The following is a 26,158-nucleotide window of genomic DNA, read 5'->3' on the forward strand; positions in this document are numbered from 1 at the left end:
GTACCCCTTCCATTGAAGCTTTAATTACTGGGATCTTCCACCACGACACCCTTTCCCCGACCATATTATCCAGAGACCGTTACCTTTTGATTGGATTTGCATGGAGACGTAATCTGGGCATTGGGAGTTCTCCAGAGTTGCGAACAAGTCGATCTCTGGGAATCTCTATTTTGCGAAAATGTTGGACGATGTCTTTATGTAGTCGCCATTCGTACTCCAAGGGCAATGGGAAGTCTCTGCTGAGCATGTCTGCCATAAAATTGCGTTCCCCTGGAACGTGTTGAGACAATAGAAACATCTTGTGTTTGAGAGGCCATTTCCAAATGTTCTGTGACAGTTTGGACAGCTCCAGAGAGTGAGTGTCCCCTAGCTTGTTCAGGTAGTACATGGCTGTGGTGCTGTCAGTGAGGATCAGTACAGTCTTTCCTTGTAACTGTGTCGAAAGGCTCTCAGTGCTTTGAAAACTGTTAACCACTCCAAAAGGTTTATGTGGTTGGATGCTAGTGCGAGGGACCAAACGCTGTGCACTGTCTGTTGAAGTTGGGCACCCCCACCCTATGAGAGATGAGTCTGTCATGAGAGTGGCTTCTACTGCGGGGGTGGTGAAGGTTTTCCCCTCAACCACCACTGCAGAGAGACCGAGGGCTGCTGAGACAACCACTAGATCGTCCCATTGTCCGCTGCCCTGGAACCACTGGCTGTTGAGCCACTCTTGCATGGAACGCATGCGCAAACGTGCGTGATGCACCAAGTAAATGCAGGATGCCATCATCCCCAACAGTCGCATGGCCTTGCGTACCATCACCTCTCGACTGGCTACATACTGAGGGATCTGAAACCACATGTTTTGAACCCTCTCCTTGGAGGGGAAGACGAGGCAGTCTTCTGTCTGAATTAGAACCCCCAGAAACAGCTCGACTTGGCTGGGATCGATGCTGGATTTCTTCTAGTTTATGGAGAAACCCAGACTGAATAAGAGGTCCATTGTCTTTTGAGTGTTCGAGAGGCATGTTCCGTAGGAGTCCCCGGTTATGAGCCAGTCGCTGAGGCAAGGATAAACTGGGAAGGTTTGCCTGCACAGGTGAGCTTCTGCAGCTGGCAGTAGCTTTGTAAATACCCTTGGGGCTGAGGCAATGCCGAAGAGAAGGACCTTGACTTTATAGAGTTTGTCCTCCATTATGAACCTTGGGTATTGCCTGTGTTCCGGCAACATTGAAATATGAAAGTATGCATCTTTCATGTCCAATGTTGCCATCTACTCCCCCTGCGTTAGTAGAGGAATTACTTCTTGCATACCATACAAAACTTTTGGGGTTTGACAAATTTGTTCGCTGGGTGCAAATCTAGCACAGGGTGCATGGTGAGATCCTTTTTTGTCATGATGCCTATCTCCAAGGAGCCAGACCAGGCCCAGCTACCCCAGAGGCAGACATGTCCCAGAGGGAAGTCTCAGCAGCCCCAAGTAGGGGCCCTTTGGACTCAGTCCTGGCGCCATAGGCGCCAGGCTCATAAAAGGTGACTGTGTTTAAAGGTGCTTGGTGTAAACTTACCTGATGCAGACCATGCTGCAACATCCAGGCCATCTAGAGGCCTGAATGGGACTACTTTATCTTTGGGGACTACTTAACCACACGGGTGTGGCCAGAGGAAGAATACATACCTGAGAAGAAGGATACATACCTGGAACTACTTTGAAGGCTATTTAAGCCACGCCCAAGCAGCAACTCACGCTTCGCGTTCTGCATCTAGCAGCTGGACGCTCAGCGTGTCTGCTCCTGCATCCTGACTTCTGCCACGCCCGCCAGCATCCTGGAACACCTGCAAAGGGAGAAAAGAGAATAGGAGAAAGAAGAGTCCTTCCCTGCTAAATCCGCATTCCGGAGACATTTTTCCGACGATCCTGAAAAGGAAGACATTCATTTTAAAAGCACATCGCATCGATCGCTGCAGCGCCGCATTCCACTCACCTTTACTAGGCGCCTCCATGTTCATCAGCGACCATCTGGATCCGCAGCCACATTTCAGCGCCTAGGGAGCAAAAGACAAGAACAAAGGTGAGCTAGGGAAGAGAATAAGAAAACCTTAATTTGCCATCTTAAGACTTACCCGTTGGGTCATTCCCACTTAATTTCGGGTCGGTGCCGCATCCTGGGATTTCCGGACCCCGGCCCCTAAGGGGGGAAAAAAAGACAAGCATTAGTGCATTAATGCAAGGACACTAAAGGAACCACTCAAACAACTCACCTGAGTTTCCTTCGTCGGTTCCATTGCTCATCTCAGAATCTTTGTTCTGTACCTGAAATAGAGACAACGGACAATTATTATTTCGGGCTCATACTTATAAACAGAATTCTCACAGTACTTTACCGGGAAGGTCAAGCAAACTTGAACGCTCTACAATCCATGATCCAGTGAAGTAACTGAATTACAACGCGCCCCTGCATCAGAAGCAGGATGGAGAGCTCGTCCTTTCAGACCCTAAGGTGGGCTTCACGGGGAATCGCAGAAGGGTTTCGTGGAGGGTGAGAAGGGAGTGGGAGGCTTGCACATTATCCGGCAGATTGTTAATACTCCCTTTTCACACACAGAAGGATATTTCTGCGAGCCAGACAAGCCAGATTTGAGGGCCCGGTCCTGTCCATCTTCCGAGTCCTGCGCTTCACCATAGAAGAGGCAACAGCACTCCAAACCAGGCCTGCGCCTCCGTGGGAGTCAGGTGAGTAACATTTTTGGGCACAAGGAAGAACACTGAATAGATACTCGTTTAACTGCAAAACAGGGACGACTTCAACTGAGCCCTTTTCCTGCAGGATCTCGACCTCTTGCAGCAGGATCTTCAGGTGTTCTGGAGTTAGACTCCTGGACTCTGGAGGTCTGAATTGAGGTGGCCGGCAAAACTCTATGCAGTAACCATTTGTGACTGTCCGGAGCACCCACTGGTCTGTGGTAATCTCCTCCCATGCATGTAGGAATGATGTTATGCGTCGCCCGACCGGGGAGGCATCGGTGGGGACCCGGATTTGAGAGTCATTTCTGACCAGAGGACAGGGATCCTCTGGGGGTGGCATTGCAACCCCTTCCTTTCCCACTGCTTGGTCCTCTGGGTGGATATGGATTAGAGGCAGCAGACCCCTGTTCTGAGGACCAATTGTTACCCGTGCCATATTGGTTATGTGGTGAACGAGGATAGGACTGTCCACGAAAGGAGCAGCGAGAACTCAATCCCCCCCAATGCCCTCCCCCCATACCCATCCCCCCCCTCACTTTCTCTGTTGAAAGGCCCCCCCCAAAACCCTCCCCCCCTCACTTTCTCTGTTGAAAGGGCCTTTGAGTGATTTGATTGAAAGATTTTTCTTGGCAGTTTCCAGCGCCTCATCAACAGCCTTGCCAAACAGGTTACTCTTCCACCGGTTTGGCGATTAGTAATGCTTGTGTCTCCGGAGTTCTTTAACCAGGTGCAACATTTCACAAGGGTACCCTGGGCTAAGGTTCATCCTGCTGTCCCAGCAGCATCTAAGGTGTTTTTGAGTATGTTATGGCCTGCTTACCCTCCGACACAATTGTAAGCAGGCGAGAACGCACTGGTTCGGGGACCTCCTGCAGGCACTCCTGCAGCAGGTTCCATTGGACATCAGAATAGCTGGCCAACAGCGTGGTATTGTTGGCTATTCGTGTGGAATATGCTGCTGCAGTAGTGATTTTCTTCAACAGCATACCATTTTTTTTAATTTTTTTTTTTAAACACCGTTTGTCTGGCAGTGCCTCGCCTGTGGACAAGGGGACCCCTGCCCTTTTCCTGGTCGTCATGACCACAAGAGAATCTGGGGTGGCCTGACCTCCAATATAGAGGGGGTCAGTAGGGGAGGGGCTAATAAGTTTTTCCTCCCCGTGGGTTTACAGCCCTAGTTTGTGAAGGTGTAAGGAAGGGGCGGTGCACCTTTTGATGGAGTTAAGTAAAAGGATAGCCTGGCTAGCAGGAGGCTTCTCCAAAATGTCCTCTATGAAATCTGAATCTAGCACTACCTCTTGCGTGGCTATCTGGAAGAGTTCGGCTGCTTTTTTCAGAATGGCGTTAAACGCCATCTGGTCATCTACAGGAGATGCCAGACGCAGAGGTGGGGAGGAGAGAGGGTCAATGCAGATGGTATCAGGATCTGGGGTATGGTTAGGAGACAGCCAAGGCGGTTTATCCACCGACTGTTCATCCTCCCAATCCAGGGTATGATTAATGGAATCCCCAAAGGGATCCTCCTGAGAAAAAGGATCAAGGGGAACCTCTTATTGATGTTTAAGTTCAAAGACCTCCTCATGCAGTGGGTCAGAGGTTCTTTGGAATTTGGCCACTGTAGTATAAGTGTCCTCTTCATAAGGCCTTTTAGGAGTGAACCACAAATTTAGCCAGCCTGTCCATACAACCTTCACATTTCTCCCTTGTCCATGGAGATGAGCCAGAGGGAGGGGTGAGGAGGAGGGGCGGGGGCAGGGAGGGAAGGCCTCCTCCTAGGGGATCCTCTTCCCTAGAACATTGAGATTTGTCAAGGAGAGTTAAGACTGGCGACTCAGAATAATCCTCTCGCCCTTCCGGGCGTTTAGACGCATCCTTCGATGTGTCATTAGACTTGCCCTTATGTTTATTGGCTGCCGAAACGATTTTAGCGAGACTCTAGCTGATGTTCAGCATCACCAGGAGGGGTTTAGGCTGTTTAGACGGTTGGCCGTAGATATCAAAGTAACCGGAGGTTAAGTGTCAGCACATTCTTAGGAGGAATGCCCGGACGCATGCCACCGACGCAGTTGCGCGGAGCCGATCACTCGAATCGGCGGGTGCCGTCAAACTTTACGTACCTGTTGGCACCTTGGACCGCTTCGACTGATCCGTCGGGGGTTGTGTGCTTTGTTCTACGCGTAGCGGTTGAGTCCCTGTCGCTGGGGTGTACACTCCCCATAGCAGGACTATTGTGTCTGGTGGGGCCGGGAACGGACGTCATGGAGCGCGAGCGCTCATATGAGAAGCCAATCCGGATCGGAGCCCCGGTTGTCGCTTAGATCATCACTTCGGCGGCTGCGGGGGGAAGCTACCCTTGGCCTGTGACATGGCGTAGACCGCCCACCATTTCACCAGACGCTCCTTGATAGTCTTCGAACGTAGGAGCTGACTATACGGACAGGACGCCTCGTTGTGTTGGAGACAAAGCCACTTATCGCACTGCCAGTGCTTTTCTTTCCTGGGGTATTTTCCCTTACAGGAAAGGCAAAATGTAAACAGAGTCCTGTCCGTAGCTCAGGTGTATTAAAGCAATGGCAAAACCAAAAGGGTCAAAGAGGGGAGAAAAAAAAAAGACATTCTTGAAAAGAATAGAAACCCCCAGAACCCACTCTCCCTACTGTATAGGCCGACCAGAAGGTAGACCGTGTTGACCGGAGCACCAGCCGTCAAAATCTGTTATTTCGCTATCTTCGGTGGTGGTCAACAAGTCGGAAAAAATAATTTTTGCAATAAGCAAGAACTCTGCATAAGGCGACAGCTAGCTGGGCAGAAAAAAAAAATCTGAGGGACGTCGACACGTGAGGTACACTACACGTCACGTAAGGGATAGGGTTACAGGCACGCCCATGTTGATGTCCCCTTTCGAAGATGCAATACTCTGGTTACCACTAGATGTCGGACTATATTCACAGCATGTGATTCTAAGCAGATTCACAAGCATCAGAAACTTTGATTACTTCAGGTAGGATGCTTTGGTGTAGTAAAGTTATACGGGACCTTGGAAAGGCCTCCCTATCGATGCACAAGCATTAGGCCTGGGCAATTGGTATGGATGAACACCCAAACACCGGATACAGCACTCCAGTAACAGGAGCAACAATTTGTCGCGAGTTCAATACTACCGTGAGCCTCGCAGTACCTGAAAAGGATTGAAGATGATGCAGGTGGATTCTTCCCTATGCATCAGCAGTGGATCCAGTCTCCTGTTCCTTGGTTGTGGTGACACAAGGAGGGACTCTGGAAGAGATGTTGCCGCAGCAGTCGGGAAAGGACTCTCAGCAAGGAATTCTGCATACTCACATCGGTCTGCAGTTTTTGCACCTTTTTACAAGCTCCAACAATGAACGATTACCGCCCGGTCAATCCGCTTCTGGTCCTGGAGGAGGGGGGCCGGGGAATCTGGTTGCTGGAGGTCCAAGCGTACCAAAGTTCTGGGAGGATTTGCTTACAGGAAACTATGCACTGCAATTGGGTTGGAGGGCCACTGGTATTGGCAGTTTGCAGCCCTGGATCGTCACAGCACATGGGGATGGCTCGTTCTGCACGTCTTATGGTTTGTGGTTCCCACCAGCCAAAGGGAAGGAGTTATCGTCTTCGAAGCTCCTCTTTTGATTTGAAAAAAGGGGCAGGACAGCAGTGGCCTCTTTGCTATTACTGGAAGGGTTTGCCAGCATCTCTGGTCATCTTCTGCTTTGGATCTTCTGTTCCAGTGGTCAACTTGCCTTCTGCCTCAGGAACGTCCGCTTTTATTAGGATTTCACACTCATCCTCGGCAAACTCTCCCTGCAGTTTACAGAAAGGGGAGGGCGTCTATCCAATCAGGACAGCCAACGCACCCACCAAAAAATCTATTATGTGAACTACCAAAAAAATATTTACCATGTATTACAATGTGCTTAAAACTGGATTATAGAATATGCAGTCAGAAACAACTCAACAAAATGTATTTAAAAAGGCAGGCACGACCACTGCCAGGGACAAAACCTCAGAGCCCCAACCACCTTGGGGTAAGTGTCACATGGACTTCCCTCCGAGCGACCAAACAAATACCCATGGCAGTAAGTAGGGATGCACTTAAAATCAAGCGAAGAGTAGGAATCTTCTAGTCCCCTGATCTCCGAATGCTCCGAGAATGCCTGGTTTTATTATTGCATGTGCCTACAGTTTCAAACATCACACAGCTTCTCAAGCTCCACCTCTATGAAACAAAGGAATTTGCTTCCAAACAGGTTCCCTAAAGAGGCACTAATGTTGGTGCATACACTTAAGGGCCACAGGGATACCAGACTGATTAAATATAATATATTATCTTAACCAAGAGAGATTTACATTTATGGCAAATATATTCATCTTGATATAGGAGGTACACATACAGCATAGTGCAGACTGCAGCATTATAAAGACTAAAATGCAACAATTATTTTAATCAGACAAAGGTAAGCATGCTAACGTACTTCATTTTTAAAATCATGCTTTTAAACAGATTGTTTATGGTTAGCACAAGCAGAATAAACAGCGATGAATGAAAAACTCTTTCCGTTATTTCAAGTTTAACACCGTCTGCAAATGCAAAAAGGTGATTAACGTAAAGAAGACACTAAGCAAGCAAACAAAGTTTCCAAGATTAGATTAGGGATTGGGTTTGTGTAAAATGGGCAACTCTCAAGTAATGCAAGTCCTGAAATAGCTGCTCCAGCAAGTCTCTACTTGGGCTCTAGCAACGTACTAATCAACGACTTACCTGATCTTTTGGCAGAGGTTGGTTTTAGGGTTTAAGCAGAACTTGCATTCTCCACACTGCGGAATGTAAAGTGGAATTACATGATCACCTGCAAAAAGATCAGAATATTGAACAATCTTTCTTACAGAAGAAAGGTAAGCACCATCCTAGAAATAACATTTTCCAAAGTTAAATTTTGTGAAACTTTTGCACCCCCCCCCAACCCCTCCTGAGCCCCCAAACTGAGGCTTTCACAATAAACGGTATATGAAGGTTTTGTTGTGTTCTCTGAGATTGGGATACGAAAGAACAACCATACTTGTTCCCACATAAGGCCAAAAAAACAGGCAAGTCAGACAAATCACATTTCTAATAGCAACCATCCACCCATAAGTCGTATGTGCAAGAAGCAAGTCATTCAGAATGAGATGTAGTTAATGCTCAGTGTCCTGTACCAACATTGCTTTGAGATCTTAAGATAGACCACCTGTAACTGGCTTGTGCTCCGAAAATGCGCTTTCGAACATGAATGTTGTCTGCGCTGTGCAGTATAACATGAGAAAGATGAAGGTGCCACCTTCAATGTGCGTCGTTTGGGCCTCATCGGACTACCAATAGAATAGGGTGTCTGTCCCTCACACCCACCAGCACCAATGAAACCACATGTCAGAGCAGAAAGACAACATAACCCAGGACAATAACTATTTGGATAGTGCATTGAAGCACTATGAGGGACCTCAACAGCTTGTAGGCGATTAATTTGGTAAACAATGTTCAGTGCTTGTGTGATAAATGCACATCCATGGATGACGAGGTGTTCCATTTATGAGAGCAAAGCTGGCCATCTCATTTACACCAGTATGGGATTTAAATTTTCAGATCCACATTTGCACTTTTCAGCCAAGTAGATTCTCGATATGGTCACCCCGAACTGTTTGACTTCCATGATTATCCACTCGAGGTAATTTTAATTGTGCCCTACTGTGATATAAAGGGTTACCATCAGAGGTGAAGTGATTTTCGGATGGAAAATTAGATCTGTGCTCACTAACCCTTTTACTCATTGAATGGGTAGTCTATCGTACAAATAATCTAATGCAAGGACATGTGAGGCAGCACCATACTTTGGATGAGTCGCAGTTTGAGAATTGGTAAAGGTTCCAATCCAAGGATCCATACTGGAACTCATCAGTTCTAGTAAAGTGCGAAGCAGGCCACGTGCCACAGGTGTGGTGTCCTTTGACGTTCAGCATATCCCAAAAAGATATAAAGGTAAGTTGGTTAAGGAATGTTTGGGCATAGTGTACTAGCAGGTCTGAGTTTGGAACTTCTTCTGTGGGGCTCCTCAAAGGCTCCAGTGATGCGCTTTAGAGTTCCAAGGAATCCTTCAATTAGACCATGTAACCGTGCACCTGGCCTGGCTATACGAAGACACAAAGTTGGTGCCCTGATCAGGCACAACCTCTTCAGGGAAGCCAACCCTGGTAAAGGTGGAGTAACTGAGTTGGAGGTTACCATCTCATGTGGGATGGCTTTAGGATACTTTGCGGTGGAATGATCAACTACCACTGTCAAACCTATTGTCTTAAGAGACCAAGGACCAAGGACATTAATCCCCACCTCAGAAAAGGTGCATCCACTAAGACAGCGGCACCAGTGAAGCTTAAATCAATGTTTCAATCCTATGAAGTGACTGATGTTAGGCAAGATTGTATGTAGTAACCCTGTAGGAAACTACACCAGCCTTGTCCTCTTGGCAGTAGGTAACTCAACCATAGGCCTGTACTACACAAGTTGGTCGAGTGACTGAGCAGCCAGGCTTATCTAAACAATTGCTGATGGAAGTTGAATTACGAAAAGGGCCGGCACTCGTTGAACTCTGATGTTGTATGAGATGGTGTATCCTATGCGGTGTGCTACAATTGCATGTGGCATTCAACAGTTTGTGAAGTTGATGATCCAACGACTACCCATGCCTAGAATCTTTGCGGATGAAATAACCCTGTATTAATCATTGGGACACAGATTGATCTGACAGACTAATTGTGAAATTTCAAGGCCCAGAAAAATAATGCACGGGTAATGTTCATGAATGGCTTTCCTCTTGAAGACTCCACGCCATCCAACCCCTGATGAATTTCTGCTTCTTTAATTACTGCTTATTTAATTACCGACGGAGTTAGAAAGAAACATTGTGCCTTCTTATCTTGTAATATTGATTATTGGTATTAGGTGCGACTAATTTGCTTAGCCACTCAAATTTAACGTTTATATTTTTCTGGTTCATTTTGTTGAGTTTGTTAATTTTTTCACTTATTATTTGTTCGAATACAGTGGAGATATATTTTGTTTCTTCACTGTTAGAATTATTACCTGCTAGGTAGTTCGAGTGAGTTAGGTGATGTTTAATGAGTGAGGTATGGATGGAGTGGTGAGTTGATTGCAGCTCGTGTTGGTTTGTTGCACTATTTCAGTTGTGATTTGATGCAATTATTGTAGTTTTGTTGATGTGTTATTTCACATTTACTTTTTTGCTTTGATATACATGCCAATTTTTTTTTAAAAACATTTTATTGTTTTCATAGATAGTACATAAGTGAACGTTCCCAACTTTCCCATCGCACATCCCCCCCGCCCTCCCATCCGGTTCGGAAGAGAAGTCCATGATCAAATGTCCTCGGTGTCGATTAAGAAGTGAAAAAGTCTGTTATTTTTATATAGTGCGGGCACCACTGTGCCATATAGTCTGATTGGAGATATTCTAGTACTCCTCCCCATTCTTTTGTGAAGGTGCCTTGTGTTCCTTGGATATTGTGAGTTATCTTTTCCATGGTCATTTGGGACCAGACCTTATATAGCCATGTGTATAGCAATGGTGGATCTTTCTTCTTCCATCCCTGTGCGATTGTGGCCCAGGCCGCTATGACTAGGCCCATAAGACTCCTCCATTGCGCCTTAGTGAGTGTTTTGGCGTGTTGCCCTTTAAGTCCGCAGAGCCATAGTTTTTCTGGAAATTGTTCCGCTTCTGAAAATATCTTCTTTAGTTCTGATATTACTTCTGTCCAGAAGCCTTTGACCTTTGGGCAGTGCCACCAAATGTGTCTCCATGTGCCTACTTCGGTGCAGCCTCTCCAGCAGTGGTTAGACGAATGTGGGAACATGCTGTGTAGCCTCTCTGGGGTGTAGTGCCATTGTGTAATGATTTTTGTCCACATTTCTCTGGTTTGGGCAGCTCGGGTTAGTTTGGGGATATCGGGCCATAGCGACTGCCACTGTTGTGGTGTGATGTCCTCTCCCAGAGTTTTTTCCCATTTTTTCATATATGCCCACTTTATGTATTCCTCCTGTGCGTTTATGAATTTGTAGAGAGTGGAGACTAGTTTTTTGTCTCCTGAGTTGGTAAGGAGAAACTTTTCAAAGGCGGTAAGTTCCCTCGTCGCTGCGTGCGTTCTCTCGGGTGAGGACAGCCAGTGTCTTGAGTTGTTCATATTTGTATCTATCCGCATTTGTGAGGTTCCATATTGTTTTGCAGTCGGCGAAGGATCTCAGTTCCTTGTCCACAAACATTTCCCCAATTTTTCTGCAACCTGCTTCCTCCCAGTTCTCATATGCGCGTGCTCTGTCCCTGGTGGGAACTGCGGATTCCTGCAGATTGGAGTGAACGGGGCCGGAGCGGTGGTAATGTCCCCTTTCCGTGTCTGCTCGTCCCAGGCGTTCATTGTGGCCTTCATGATCTCGCTGATGCGCAGGTTCGGGTGCCTATGCTGTTTTGATTTCCACAACAAGTCCTCCAATGGTGTTCTGGATCACCCAGATCGTTCGCCGATTGTCTCCCAGCCATTCTTTCAGGATCCATAGTTGTGCCGCTTGGTAATAGTTCTTAAAGTGAGGGAGCGCCAGGCCCCCCTCTTTAATGTGGGACGTGAGAACTGATCTGGCTACTCTGGCGGGTTTTCTATTCCAAATGAAAGCTGAAACTGCCTTTGTCAGTGTCCTGAAAAAGGAATCCGGGATCACGATCGGGAGGGATTGGAAGTGATATAACAGTTTCGGGAGGATGTTCATTTTAATCGATTGGATTCTTGCCCACCAGGAGATATTTAAGGGGCACCACCGCTCTAGCTCTTTTTGTATTCTTGCCAGGAGTTGGGGGTAATTACTTTTGTATAGTGCCTCAACCTTCTGTGTGAGTGTTATACCCAGATATTTTATACCTTCCTCTGCAACTTTTAGGCCAAACTGCCCTGCTTCTCTATTCAGTGTTCTCTGCTCCCGGCTAGGAGTAAAATTTCTGACTTTTTTTGTTTATTTTTAGACCCGATATATCCCCGAATGACTCAAGGAGGTGGAATGCCACGGGGATGGACTGGGCTGGGCGTTCGAGTGCCAGTAACATGTCGTCTGCGTAGGCTATTACCTTATGTTGTTTACCCGCCATCTCGATTCCCTTGATTTGGTCCGATTCTCTAATTTTAATTAGTAATGGTTCTAGGAACAGCGCATATAGGAGCGGCGAAAGAGGGCAGCCTTGTTTCGTTCCCCTAGAGATTTCCACCCTCTCCGTGACCACCCCATTTACTGCTATTCTAGCCGAAGGGGATGAGTAGTTGGCCTTAATCATATTTATATATTGGGTCCCGAATCCCATATGTGCCATAGTTTTGAAGAGCATTGACCATTCAACCCGGTCAAAGGCTTTTTCTGCGTCTAAAGATAATAGGACTGCAGGGGTGCGGGTTATGTTAATTTTTTCTGTTAGATGGACTAGCCTTCTTGTGTTGTCGTGCGTCTGCCTCCCTGGTATGAATCCCGATTGATCCGGGTTTATTATGGAGGGAAGCAGTGGGGAAAGTCTGGCGGCCAGGATTTTTGTGTATATTTTTGAGTCTAAATTGATCAGGGCGATTGGTCTATATGAGCCTGGGAGGGTGAGGTCTTTCCCTTGTTTGTGGAATACCAGGTATTTTTGCTTCATTCATGGATGGAGTAATGTTCCCACTATCTCTAAAGGTGTTTAGTAGTCTAGTGAGGAAGGGGGTGAGGAGGTCTTCGTATTTTTTGTAGAATGGGGCAGTAAAGCCATCCGGGCCTGGCGCTTTGTTGAGAGGGAGATCTTTTATTGCTTTCTTCACTTCACTTTCCGTTATCTGGGCCTCAAGTTCCGTTCTGGCTTTTTCTGGTATTTTCTGAAAGGGGATCGAAGTCAGAAATCTGTTTTGGTCTGCCTCATCTGGGTGTTTAGTTTCATATAGGCCCTGGTAGAACTCCCTGAATGTGTCCCCTATATCTTCGGTGCGCGTCAGCAGGTCTCCTTGTGTATTTTTAATGCTCCGGATGGTCATAGTTTTCCGCTTTGACGAGAGTAAACGGGCTAGATATCGGTCGGCCTCGTTAGCTTTTATATACTATCTCTGTTTGAGGTATAAGAGGGATCTCTGGGCTTTCTTACTACGGAGGAGGTCAAGTTGCCCCTCTGTGTGTTTAAGTGACCTTTTTAAGCTCCTGGTGGGGTTCGCCAGTAGTTCTCCCCAGATTTTTGACAGCTTCTCTTCCAGTTGCGTTTCCCACTGTTGTGATTGTTTATCCCTCGCTGCTTTGAGGGCTATTAAGTGGCCCCTGATTACCGCCTCCCACACCGTACTCAGGGCTGTCTCCCCTGTATCGTTATTTTCAAAGAATTCTGTGATCTTGTCCCTAATTGATTCTCCCATCACTGGGTCTGACAGTATCTCCTGTGGCAGTTGCCACCTCCAAATTCCTTTCTCTTTCTTTGGGGTCGACAGATCCATCCAGAGGGGTGCGTGGTCTGACAGAGAGATGGGTCCCAGTTCCATGTTTTGTATTTTACCCAGGTTCTCCACTGACACCCAGAAGTAGTCAATTCTTGACATTGTGTTGTGGACGTGTGAGTAATATGTGTATCCCTTGGTTTGACCCTTGTGTTCTCTCCATGCATCGCACAATGCCATACCTTCCATCCGTCGTTTAAGTCGATCCGACGGGGCGCCTTGGTGGTGGGGCCCACCCGTGCTCCTGTCAATCTGAGGATGCCAGGCCATATTAAAGTCCCCTCCTAGGATTATTTCACCTTTCGCGTACTCCTCCAGCCTCCCCATCGTGTCTCTCAGGAAGCCGTCCTGGCCAGTGTTAGGGGCATATACTGAGGCTAGTGTCATTGTGGAGATTGGCAAAGGCGAACCGTCCGTCCTTTGTCGGATAGTTTGTCAATCAGGCATGCTTCCAGACCCTCCTTAGTAGCAATCATCAACCCCGCTCTCTTCTCCGCTGCGTTGGATTGTGCCAATATTTCGTAGCCTCTGAGGTGAATTTTCCCCCTATCCTGTACTTTGATATGTGTCTCCTGGAGCAGTAGCACTTCGCCTTTTTCCTTCCTTAGCATGTTCTCCACTTTTTTCCGTTTCACGGGAGAGTTCAGACCCCTTACGTTTAAGGTTACGAATCGTATCTTCCCCATTTCATATGCCCTTTCTGGGTGCTCCTTTCGCCCGAGTTGACCATTCCCCCCTCTCTTCCGGAACGGATACGTCCCACCCCCCCCTCTCTCCCCCCCCCCCCCCCCCCCCAACTGTAAGAATGTTCCCAACCTTTAACTGTATTCCAACTTGTGCCCCCGAGGAGGGCCCGGGTACCTAAGGTAGCTCTGGCGTTCCGCCTATCGCTCCCTGCCCTCTGTAGGCTCGAGGCGAACCGTGCGGGGAGTCCTAAACCCCTCGTCATCCCTTGGCCTTGATGTAAGTCGTTCCGGTGCCTCACCGGGCCTAATGATTCTGTTCAGTCCGGGTTCCATCATAGGGTGCTGTTCCGCATTGTGTGTTCATCCTCTGGGCACCGAGTATCTTGAGCTGTGGATTCACGTCCGTTCGGTTGTTTTATTTGACACTTCGATTCCCCTTCCTTGCCGTTTCCTTTTCTGGCGGACCCTTTCCCATCCCCCTGGTCTGCTCTGCCGTTCCCCCCCCTTTTGTTTTCGTATTTGGTCGACGGTTCATCTATCTGGATGTCCATGATGCTCAGCCCCTCTTCCATGGTGGTCACCCTCCTTTGCTGACCCTCCCAGTCGAACAGTAGACCGAAAGGGAATGTAAATTTGTATTTTATCTCTCTCTTGACCAATTCTCGGGTGAGTGGGGTCATTTCTCTTCTTTTCAGGAGTGTTATGGCAGATATGTCTTGAAACAGCTGAATTTCCACCCCGTTCATCCTGATTTGTTCTAGCTGCCTCGCTCTCCGTAGTAGGAGTTCTTTTTGCGGGTAGGAGGATATAGCTGCCAACACGTCTCTGGGTCTCTCCCCTGGTGCCACAGTGCGCTTTGGGCCCACTCTAAGGATGCGGTCAATCCCCACTGCCTCTGAATCTTGTGCTTCTATGATATCTCTGAAGACCTCCTGCACCGCTTTCCTTAGATCCCTATCCGTGACCGATTCTGGCATATTTTTTAATGGGAATGTTCGATCTGCGGGACCTATTTTCTAGGTCCTCACACTGTATTTCCAGGTTGTGGGTCAAGCGGACAAGGTGTTCTTGAGTTTCGCTGTTTTGTAGTGCCTCCTCTTCCGCGTTCTGCAGTATTTTTTCCAGGGTATCTGTCCTTTCTTCCAGGTTCGTAATGTCGTGTTTAACATCATGGACTGCCTGCTGCATGTCGTGTTTAATTGCGGCGAATTGGTCCTGGACTGTCGACATGAGCTTGTCTTGTAATTCTTTAAACCAGGAGTGCATATCTTCTTTTGTTGGGGGTAGGTCGCTGGATGTGATGTGGGCCGCTTCCGTTGCAGGCAGTGACGGCATGGCCTCCGGGGGCCTACTTCTCGTCGATACCGGGGTCTCCACCCCCCACATCTGTACCAGGTTGGAGTCCTGCTTAGCGGATTGCTGGTTCTGTTGGGATCCCCCTCCCTTCACTTTAGCTCTAGACATAGTACCGGCGATTTTGTCTGTGACTGTCCCTATCTTCGATGGCTGCGCGGCGTTAGCCTGAGCGGTGACCCAAGGTAGGGCCCACTGCGTGCGTCGAGATGTGCCGATGGTGATTCGGGGGGGGGGGGGGAATAGACTCCCTTTTGCACTGCGCGGTCAGGGTGTCCTGCGGTTCCCGCCCGTTCTGGCCTTGTGAGGGGGGGGAGGGGGATGCGGGATTCCCCCTAGCGCTCTCGGGGTCCGCCCACCGCTGCGCGGGGGGGATCTGGCAGTTGGGGGGGGCTCACCTTCCAGTCCACCAGGCCGGGGGACTACTGCTGGCGCCCCTCAGCTCTGGGCATCGGGTTGAGTTCGTTTGCTGCTCCCCGGCTCCCTCCGCGCGCTCGCTGGTGTCTGATGGCACCGATTCTGCTGTGTTGGGGTTCACTCCCGCCCGGGCGGTCCGTGCCACCAGTCTCCCCTGTACTGCCCGGCAAACCGCCTCTCTCCGTTCCCTCATGCGCCCCGGCCGTGCCTTGGGCCGCGTCGGATGGATCGTTGGCGCGGTGGGGGGAGGGGTGGGGATTCCTCTCCGTAGTGTCTCTGGACGTCAGGAAGACTTCTTCCGTGTGCGTCCTGTGTCTTTGGACGATATTCGGTGCCGGGTATAGGATCTCCCACCCTCCGGAACGTTGCTAATTACAGTGCTGCTGAAAGGCCCGGCGGGAGCGAGTCTCACTCACGTCTCCCTGCGCCGGCGGTCATCTTGGAATCCCCACATGCCAATTTTATTATCCAGCGTTGGATTTTTTATGAATTAATAAATCTATTGCAATATTTGTTCGTGGGACATGAATTGAATTCTTTCACTGCCTGTTTGATGTAGTGTATCTGGTCCTTTTTGATGAAGTGATTATGTAATATTTAGTTCTGTTGCTTTGCCTTTTCACTAGAAAGAAGCATCTACTTCTCCGGCCTCAGTGTACCCCTATATATAACATTTCTTTTCAAGGTATGACCGGAGTTTAGAAGAACCTGGTATTCTGCCCTTTCCTTATTTCATTTGTTATCTCAAGAAGGGTCAATGTGAGCTGTGGGGTTGTAACAGATCCACAGTAACAGGTATTCAAATAACACTTCTACTTCAATGTTTCTTGATTAACATAATTATTTATTAATGTGTCAGTTTTAAAATACGCCTTCTTTAGAAGGGAGCAATATGCAACACCTAAATACACTCAGTTAAGTCAATACACTTTTGGGGTGGCACACAGACACTTCCTACAACCTCAGGTGACTCAGGTGACTTCAATTGCTAGGACACTGGACACTATTCTACCACTTTTTACACTTAAATACACTACTCAAGTTATGGCAAAAAGGAAAAAGGTTAGGGAAGGAAACAATGGTTAACACATTTCTCAAACATGTAAGCACTTTCGAATCCCCCAATGAAATATAGGTTAACCCTTCACCAGCTATAAAAGTAATGTATGACATTTTGGAGGGATAGATAAACACAATCAGAGGGTAAGAAGAGTCTGCAGGGAGCCAGGACAGCCAATGTCAATTGAGTAAAGTGCAGGGGAGATGAGGCACTTCTTGAAGATAGCACAAAAGTCTTGCACAATGTTAGAGATTTTTGTTGTAAAAAGAATCACTGTTGGGCCACAAGCTGGGAGGCTTGCAAAGGGCAAAGCTGCAAGCAACTCTGAAAAGGGCTGCAAATGCAAGTCTCCAGCAATGTTCCCTCGAATTATATTTCTCTAAGTGCGGAACTGGTTTCCTTTCGTGATCACATTATTTTCCATGCGCGCCACTGACTCTCAAGATAAGCCACTTTGTGAGCATGCGTAGTTAATTATCTACCATCTCCCAAGAGATTTTGGAAAGGAATTACCCCTTCCAAACCACTGCAATTCATTACTGATCTGCATAAAATGTGCATCTTACATCACTTTCCAGACACATTGGTTAAAAAAAATGTTATATATGTGATTATAAAGAGAAGGCATCAACCAGTTCAAGACCTCAAGATATCCCACAGTAGCTAGCAAAAGTACTCTTGTGCAGAGAAAAATGTGCGCTTTATGCCACTGGAAAAAAACACTTGTGTACTACAAAAAAAACTAATATTGCTTTTCATAACTGATGTGGCCATCAACAAATCAGACCGGATACAATATTTGCAGATGAAATAAAGGCACTAGAGTCTGTGCCAGAAAACATGCCAATAGGTGCTCATGTGCTACTTTAATGAAGTAATTCAAAGGCCATGTGAACATGCCTCTCAAACTGTGTGTAAGGATGATAATTGCATCTGAATAACTGCACCACAGTATATGATTATCAAAATTCCCTGGATTTTGATTACCATCCACATTATGTTGTCCTGTGAGTTACTCAAAACCAGCCTTACAGCTAAGAGACATATACACCATCAATTGTTTATCTCTAAAAACAGAAAAATGTATCCAATAAAAAATGGCAAACAATGAACACATAAGAACCAACCCTCGACTTCTGCCCCAAAAGCTCCACTGATTTTTTTCGAATCAGTGACCAGCAGTGCAGTGGCATAGGAAGGAACTCTAATTATATTTGACCGATCGCAAGACGAATTTTAAGGCCAAAGAACATCTTTTAATAAACATGAAGTATCCCTGTTGGCAAAGCTAATTACTTTCTTTTACTCCCTGAAAAATCATTTCACTCTAAGAAGGAAGCACATTCTTATCAGAGACCTGCTTGTAACCCTGACATAAGTAAAATGACAGGGCACATAATACAGCCTATAGTTTTGCCCACCCTTCCTCATCACATCATAGGCAAAATTCAACAAGAGACTTACCGAGGTGTCCTATTGAGCCCTGTTGAATTGAAACTTGTAATGTATGCCTTTTAGGTTAATAGCATAAATGCTCAGATGTACAACAGCTTGAGCTTTAACAGCTTTAATTGGTGTTCCCTCTGTAATTCACGGTTATCAGTTAAACAAGATGCAAGGGGATGCTACAGTCAGTAAATACAGGGCACATTTATATTGAAATGCCCTCGGCACCTGAGCATAGAAAGAAACAGAAAGTGCAGTCCCCTAGACTGTTACTAGTGGTTTCCTTTAGGCAAAAAAAAGAAATAAAAATGTTTACACATTTTCTACACTGTACTGCACTGCCAAAACAACTGACTTGGTTTTTGAAAGTTAGTGATTTGGTCATCACGCGCAAGGAGTGTTTTCCTGCACCCTGTCACCTGTACCCTTCCACAGCTCCTGTGCTTGCCTCGAATACAAGGGCACTGTAAACATGAGAGATTGTAGCAGTGAAACACTTATTGGGATATTTGCATACCCATGATACTTTGCAAGCAAAACATATTTAGTGCCTCGCCGTGATATTCTATGCATTTTAAGAAAATATGTAATGAATCTGCAGTTACACAAAGTTTTTGAACTGCATACAAGATTGTTTGCAACTTATTCCACCCTTATATTGTTGGGTAGGATGATACAACTGAGTGAAATTGTTTTAGTACAGCATTGAGCTAAAATATAATTTGTTACAGTCTACACCCAATGCAACTCTAAACACTTAGAAAGGATGCAGATTGTGTGAAAAGCATTCTACTGTCTGAATATCTGTTGCCCCAATACTATAGACAAGTAATACCTGGCAAATCCCATGCCCATTATCCCTTGCAGGCCAAGTAAACGATATTGCAATGTTGCTCTCCACTTTTAGAGTAATGTTAGCAATGCTAAAGTAGGAGACTCGGCACATGACATTGGTCTTCTCAAAATCCTTAGAGCACATTAATATTTGAGTTTTATAATGTGCTAACATGCAAGGGACCACTTCAAAGTGCTTGACGGACATATGTACCAAGACTAGGAAGCATGGGATAGGTTACACATCCAAGTAGACCGTTTCCCTACAGTCAGTATCCAAATATTTGAGATAATTAGGTTACATAGTGTGGGTGATGGTTTTATTATTAATATTAGTGTATTTATTGGGTGGAGCCGTGCTGCAGCATGAAGGACACATCTCAGGGGTGCCAGGGTAGTCGCTGTAAGGCCTTCCAAAAAGGAACTTTCTATAAGGCATGATGAATAACAGAAGTTCTGGTACTTGAATGTAACTCAAATTACAAAAAAACATAAAATAAGTGGATGTAGGTACATGTCTGGTAACCTTTCGCAGAGCCAAGAGAGGAAGAGCCAAGGTTGTCTGGTAATATACAAGTATGGTTTTGGGGTAGAGTTGAGAGTAAGCGTGTGGTTGACTAGAGCATAGGAGTCATGGGCGGGGAGAGAACAGTAGTTGGTTAATGTGTGTAAGCATATCTTAATTACATTTTCTTGTTCATGGAGCCACTTTTTCATATTAGTGTTTACCACGTATGGCTGCATTGTTTTAGGTTTTTAAGGTCACGCTTGCATGGTAGGGTAATGTAAATGAGGTACACCAGGATATCATGACTAGTTCATTATTTTAAGAGAAAGTAAATGTCAGGTAATTGCTGTGGCTTGTGCCTCATTAAATCTTTGTGCGTCTGTGAGAATTGCCTGTACATGCGGCAAAAAATCCTCTGAGAGGCACCCAGAGGAAGCTGGGCAAGCACACAGCTTAGAGGGAACATTGGTGCCCACTCAGCCCTTCACATCTTTTCAGATGCATGACAAAAAAAGCCTTTTGCATGTGCACATGAAGGCCTATCATGTTTAAGGCCATTGCAGTCGGAGTGGAATATAGAGCTCAGCAAAGGTGGACAGTGAAGAGAAGGGAAGGGAATTAGACAATTGATTTAGGAAGCACGAAGAGCCTCTCAGAAGTGATGAGGGGAGATGGGCAAGAGAGAAAGTTATAGGGTCGGTGGAAACATGAGAGCAAAGTGAACATAAAAAAGGGGAAGACCTTTTAAGGGTGCAGAAGTGAGCAAACAAATTATGAAATGGAAAAATGCTGGGGTATGGAGGTGGAAGCCATGACAGAGCAGAGAGAAAGAGCCAGAGAAATTGCAGTTAGTGCGACATGACTTATAAAAAGAAAAGCAATTAATCATTCTTGACTAGTGAATTTAGATAACCGTTATTTTATGCCTTGCTACCAACCCATTGGTTTGGGGATGGTAGGCTGTTCTTGGTTACACCACAGGTTTTCCACATGGCTTGCATTTAGTGGGCCATAAAGTTGGTCCCCCTGTCGGATATCACTTCCTTGGGGAATACTACTCTGGTAAATGTACCTGGTAGGACCTTGGCTACTGCCGGAGCAGTGACGGTCCTCAATGGGATTGCCTCAGGGTATCTAGTGGCATGGTCTACTACAACAACAAGGATATACCCATTGCTTGAGGAGGTGGGAGGTTCAGGGGGACCAACAAAAAGACATCTCAATGCTCTGGCAACCACCAACCTTCTGTGGTCCTCTGGAGTGGGACTCTATATGTCTACAATAGCAGGGCTCGAAATTGCAATTTGAAGACCGGGAGCTAAAATCAGCTCCACTGCGCCTGGCATCACCCATTAGGCAGGCGCTACAGCTGGGGAAACAGGAGCCAGTACTCCGCATACTGCAAATCAAACTTTTGCATGAGATGCACGCTTAACGTTTTTGCTCATTATGTATGATTCATTATATTTAAATGTGTGCCAATTCTTTATTTACTTTCCAAAACACTCCAGGTTAATGTCACAAATGCATGTTTGTAAAGCACCAGATGGCCTGGGGAGCCGAAAGTAGCTCCTGGTAACACTTCATTTTCAGCTAACCAGGCTTTGCAAGAGCAGAAGCTGGAGCTAAATGGCTCCCAGATCTTTCGAACCCGGCTATGGAGGAGCCCATCCTCCCAGTAGAGCCTGTGCTTCCCAGGATCTTTGCCCTCAATTTGGGAAGCAGCTTGTCTTCTCAAGCCTTCAAGGGAGCAAAACGCTTTGTCCCTTGCTGAAGTGTGCCCTAGAGGTTCCAGCTTCTGCAAGCAATATTCGGTATATTAGAATGGTCTCTAGGATCCAGATCCTCTAAGCAGGGTTGAACCTTCTCATCTTCAGGGGGTTCAAGCACCTTAGCCTTAGTTGCAGGTGGGCGGTCACAGAAGTGGCCTTCAGCTTCTTGGGCTTCGTTTTTTTTACTTTTGGCCCTTGTGCCCTACGGAGATACCAAATGGAGAGCGATCCTTTAAAGGTGGCCTCCCTAGCCTTCCTTGTTGGAGCACTTATCTTTCAACTTAGGTGCTCTGTTGCGTCTGAGATAACACCTAAGTCTTTCAGGACGTTGACCAGGAGCACAGTTCCAAGTACTTCTGATTTTACACTGACAGTCCTCATTACATTTGAGGATGACATGCACTATGGGGAACACTTGAACGGGGCCTCCTGCAAGATTAGTGTGTCTCAAAGAAGCCTTAGCAACTTGCACTGAGCAGGGTAAACAATCAACCACCGAGATGCTAGCGCCAGTGTCTCTGATGGTAGGGATGTCCAGGCCATTAACAAGAACACGGTCATTGAAATAGCATTTGTTATTATCTGGGATGGATCTGTAGATATCCCGCCTTTGCTGTTCCCAGGACACTAAAGTAACTCTAGCTTGAATTCCAATGGGTTCTTGAGCTATAGGGTGAAAGACTGCACCAGTCACATGAACTCTCTTCTTGAGAGAATTCTAAGGAGATAGATGGGGCCCCCACAAGGGTGTGCCCTTGCATCTGGGGTCCCCTTCCACATGGTAACCAGACCCACAAACTAGGCATTCGCCAAAAAACCTTTTTAATTGAGGTTTCTGGTAACTGCCCTCTGGTTTGGCTCCAGGGGTCTCACTAGCATATGACATTTCCCATGGGGTTTGCTTTTGTGGCCCTCTTTGGGTTGGATTTTTGTTGAATTGTCCTTCTCTTTCCTCTTGTGCTTCTTCCCTTCCTCCTGGTCAGCAGCCCCAAATTCCTTCTGAGCCGGCCTATTGGCTACCCACAAGTCAGCAGCAATTGGTAGTTTCTTGGGGTCTAATTCTTTTGAGTCAGCCAAATGCTGTCTCAACCTTGGGGAACAGGCATCAAAAATGCTTTCCAGCATGAAGAGATTCCCCATGCCATCAAGTCTCACTTTGGGGTCTCCAATCCACCCAGTTTGGCTATGAGGGCTTGTTTAACCAAATTATAGTCCTTTCTGTCTGCTGCATCCATCTCACAATCACATCACATCCATTCTGGGGTGGGGGAGTGTTTGGGGGGGGGGGAGGGAGCTAGAAAGAACCCACGTGACTAGATCAACAGCACTCCTTTCGCTTCTCACATGCAAACTCAAAAGCATGTAATTATATCACACTTCTCATACTGACCCACTAGTTCCTTTGGCAACATTGGTTTCCTGGTCCTGGAACCGTCCACTCCAGAGGGCCCTGAAAGTGAAGATGTTATCCAGAGACTTTCTTCTAATTTCTTTTTCATGTTTCAGTTCTTTTTCTCAGAGTTCTAGCTTCCTAGACTCCAATTGCAGCTTCATCTCTACAATCTCCTAGTACTTAACTAAACTTGGAAGTTTAACAGTGTGCCTTAGAATATATAATGTCTATTTTGATATAGCTCCTCAGTGTGCAAGTGTTTTCTTGAACCAGGGTGTGCTCCGAGGACTTTGTACCCAACTGCATCCCTCCTTAGACTAAGCCTGGCAGCTCGCCACTCGACCATAACATTGGGTAGTTAAGGCTTATACTAAGAGGTGTACCCCTGTTGACCTTTGGTGGGCTTTTCCAAGTCCTGTCTCAGACAGAGACTTTTTTTTTTTTCACAAGGTTATCGAGCGTTTCTATTCAAGGAAGTCTTGTTACTCTCACCACCAACGGTAGAGGGCTACTCATTTTTGAGCTACCACAGACTATACTTATGGATCCAAATAGGTGTTTGGTCGTGCTCTCATTAAAAGGTTCAGGAGAACTCACTAAGTGATCATGCACATCTAGCCCTTCAACTAGATTTTCAGGCCGAGATACCAGGTATGTATTTCTACCTTGCAGATTTAGAAAGAATGGGTCTGCGCCCAAGACTGAGCAAGAGAAGATGGTCGTTTCTGAGCTCTGTGAGGAAAAAGCACAAGATACTGAAATTAGAGGAGAATGCTAACGTGTTGTGCTAAATGCCCAACAGAAAACGTCACTGGAACGGTTGATTCCCATGAATGTTTCTGGGTAAGGGAGAAAACAATAGATAAAGCTATGCTTTGTCCCGGATATGCAGCCTGTGTTGTAGACATTTGCGTGGTACTCAGGAACCCTTAACGGCAGGGACAGCGAGAAACCGTTCTGTGGCAGGAGCTCTGCAGCTCTCCACAGTGGCTGTGTTACTATTGATGTCACATCGGGTGCAAGGGGTGATGGCAAGCAGTAGAATGCCGTCCACAACTGACGTTGGGAAGGTGAACGATGTTCAAGTGATGTCAGCATCTTGAGTGCAGGTTGCCGTAGGATGTGATTTATTTATTTTTGTTTTTTTTGTAAAAAGAGGAAAGCACCTCAGCTTAGAGAAGACACAATGCCGTCCATGTCTTCTATGAAAGAATTGTCGCTAACGGTGACATACTTCCAAGAGTGTGCGTCTCCGGCAAGAAAGGAAAGAAAAAAGAAAAATAAAACGCATGTGGCAGGCACAGAGGACACACTATATGGACCGAGCAGTCCGTAAATGGATGTGGGACTTGCTCAGGACGAGGCGCCAAGGAATGGCTTCGCTGCTGTGATTTTAAGATAAGTGCGCTCACGTCAAGGCAAGGCAATAGGACAGCCAGGTGGAGCTGCAGCACTCGCAGCTTTTAAGGTGATAGTATTGGAAGAGCTTCTGACATGAGAGTTTTTATTCGTGTGGTAGTGCATCGATGACGAAGCAGAGGGAGTTTTATGAATCCTTTTCATATGTATTGTTATGCAATATGTTACTTGTGTTTAACTACCAGGTGTGAGGAATATAAGATGTCAGAAGATAGATGACAAATGAGAATGCCAAGAATTTTAGTGCACGATGTTGTGAATGTGCATGCGTGAAATGGAAGTGTGATGGTACCTTATGCAACTATAAAATTGTGCTTTTAGAGCATGACATTCGTTTAGTGCTCACAGGATAAGAGGTCCAACGCAGTAAATGACTTTTAGGAAATATAACTTGCTGGCATGACGCAGGATGTGTGCAAGTTAAAGTCCAGAATGGCCGAGTAGCTAAAACCAAGTTTAGAGCTAATCTTTGAGGACGTGCAGGGTTAGGTTGCAAAAAGCAACATGGATTTATAGCAGTAAATATTTACAGTGTGTATTCTGTGTTGTGTGGGTCATGCTATGAGATGTTAAGCACAAAGATGTGCAGAGTAACAGAATAAAACTGTTGATCTTAAATAGAGTTTGAAGTGACAATGTGAGAAGTGTGATTAAAATGTCAACAGTGATAGGCGAGTGTAGAGACCCTGGTATGTTGAGAAGAGGTCATGCCTTATGCCAGTGGTGGAGGAAGGATAAGACTTCCACAAGAGTTGAGAGGATGGGGTGTTAGCTCCCATAGTGATAAATGGGGACCCCATAGATGAATATAGGGGTGGTCACACCTTCCCCAAGTGGAAATGGGGAGGTCATGCCTGCCGCCATTAGAGGAGGGAATAGTAATTTCCTGTGGGAATAGTATTTTCCCATAGATGCATTAGTGCCTGCCACCGTTAGTGAGTAGAGGGAATAGTATTTTCCAACAAAGGTAGATGGGAATTGGTGGAACCCATAGATGCATCAGGAGTGTCATGCCTCCCCGCGGGATGGTACCGCCTCCAGCAAATGGTAATGGTGAGGTCGTGCCTGCAGTCATTTAAGAGAAGTGGGAATAGTATTTTCCCAGTTGATAAAAGGGGTCAATCCCACAAGTTTAACAGAGTAGCACACCCTCTTCAAAGGTCCAATGTCGTTATGAGTATGTTGTGTATCCATATGAAAGGGAGATGTTTTGTAATGTGCAGTTGTGTGTGTTGTAAGGGAAGGAGATATGTTGTATAGTGCTCGTCAGTGTATGCATGAGATGAGAAAATTGAGTGCTAATGTGGAATGTTAGTGTGCAAGTATGTTAAGGTTCCGCCCAGTGTCAGTTGAAGCGAAGACAGCTTGGGTGATGGGACCCGGTGAGTTCCTCCATTGTAGCAGCTTAATGTTACTTACAATAAAATGTATGTGTTGAACCGACTAAAGTATTCAGAAGGCTACTTTATACACAGGCAATCCACAAACTGGAGCAGTTGGACCAGGTGTTCTATCCAATTTCATCCTGAAAGAAAACCCCCCTCTTCTTGGGCCAGACAGCAGTATACTCCCCAGCTCTTGGTAGACAGACCCAGTCAATTATCGTCCCAGAGCCCTCCTGGACTATTAACAAAATAGTTCCCTCCTTGGTACTGAAGTTATACGATAGGCAGACTGGCACCTTTTCAAACAGGCTTTAGAAAGGGGTTATGGATGACTTTGAACAGTCTTACCCTTTCCCTTCTTTTTAAGCAGGTACAAAGAATAGGAGCAAACCCCTCCATCCCCCTCCATGCAACATACGTGGACTATGTCTGATCAGAGAGACCGAAATAAATTGTGAAGCAAGCTCTCTAGGTGGGGTATACCAAAGGGACACCTTAGGATTCCAATTAAATTATATCCAGACACCACCATAAAAATGCACTTGAACTCCCAAGGAACCTTTTCTAGAGAAATTAAAAAAGGCAGAGGCTTACATCAGGGGTGTGTAT

At 46.3% G+C, this 26,158-nt stretch overlaps 1 protein-coding gene across 1 annotated transcript in view; it reads right to left on the reverse strand.

Annotated features, from left to right (window-relative positions):
- LOC138515795 (alcohol dehydrogenase class-3) overlaps window positions 1-26,158 on the reverse strand; it is a 216,112-nt gene that overhangs the window by 62,241 nt on the left and 127,713 nt on the right. Inside the window, exon 4 of the mRNA XM_069630521.1 lies at window positions 7,509-7,596. Within this exon, the coding sequence (XP_069486622.1) occupies window positions 7,509-7,596 (88 nt within the window). The remainder of the gene's footprint in view (window positions 1-7,508; window positions 7,597-26,158) is intronic.

Source organism: Ambystoma mexicanum, chromosome 6q, assembly GCF_040938575.1.
Source record: "Ambystoma mexicanum isolate Mex_15411 chromosome 6q, UKY_AmexF1_1, whole genome shotgun sequence".
Lineage (NCBI taxonomy): Eukaryota > Metazoa > Chordata > Amphibia > Caudata > Ambystomatidae > Ambystoma > Ambystoma mexicanum.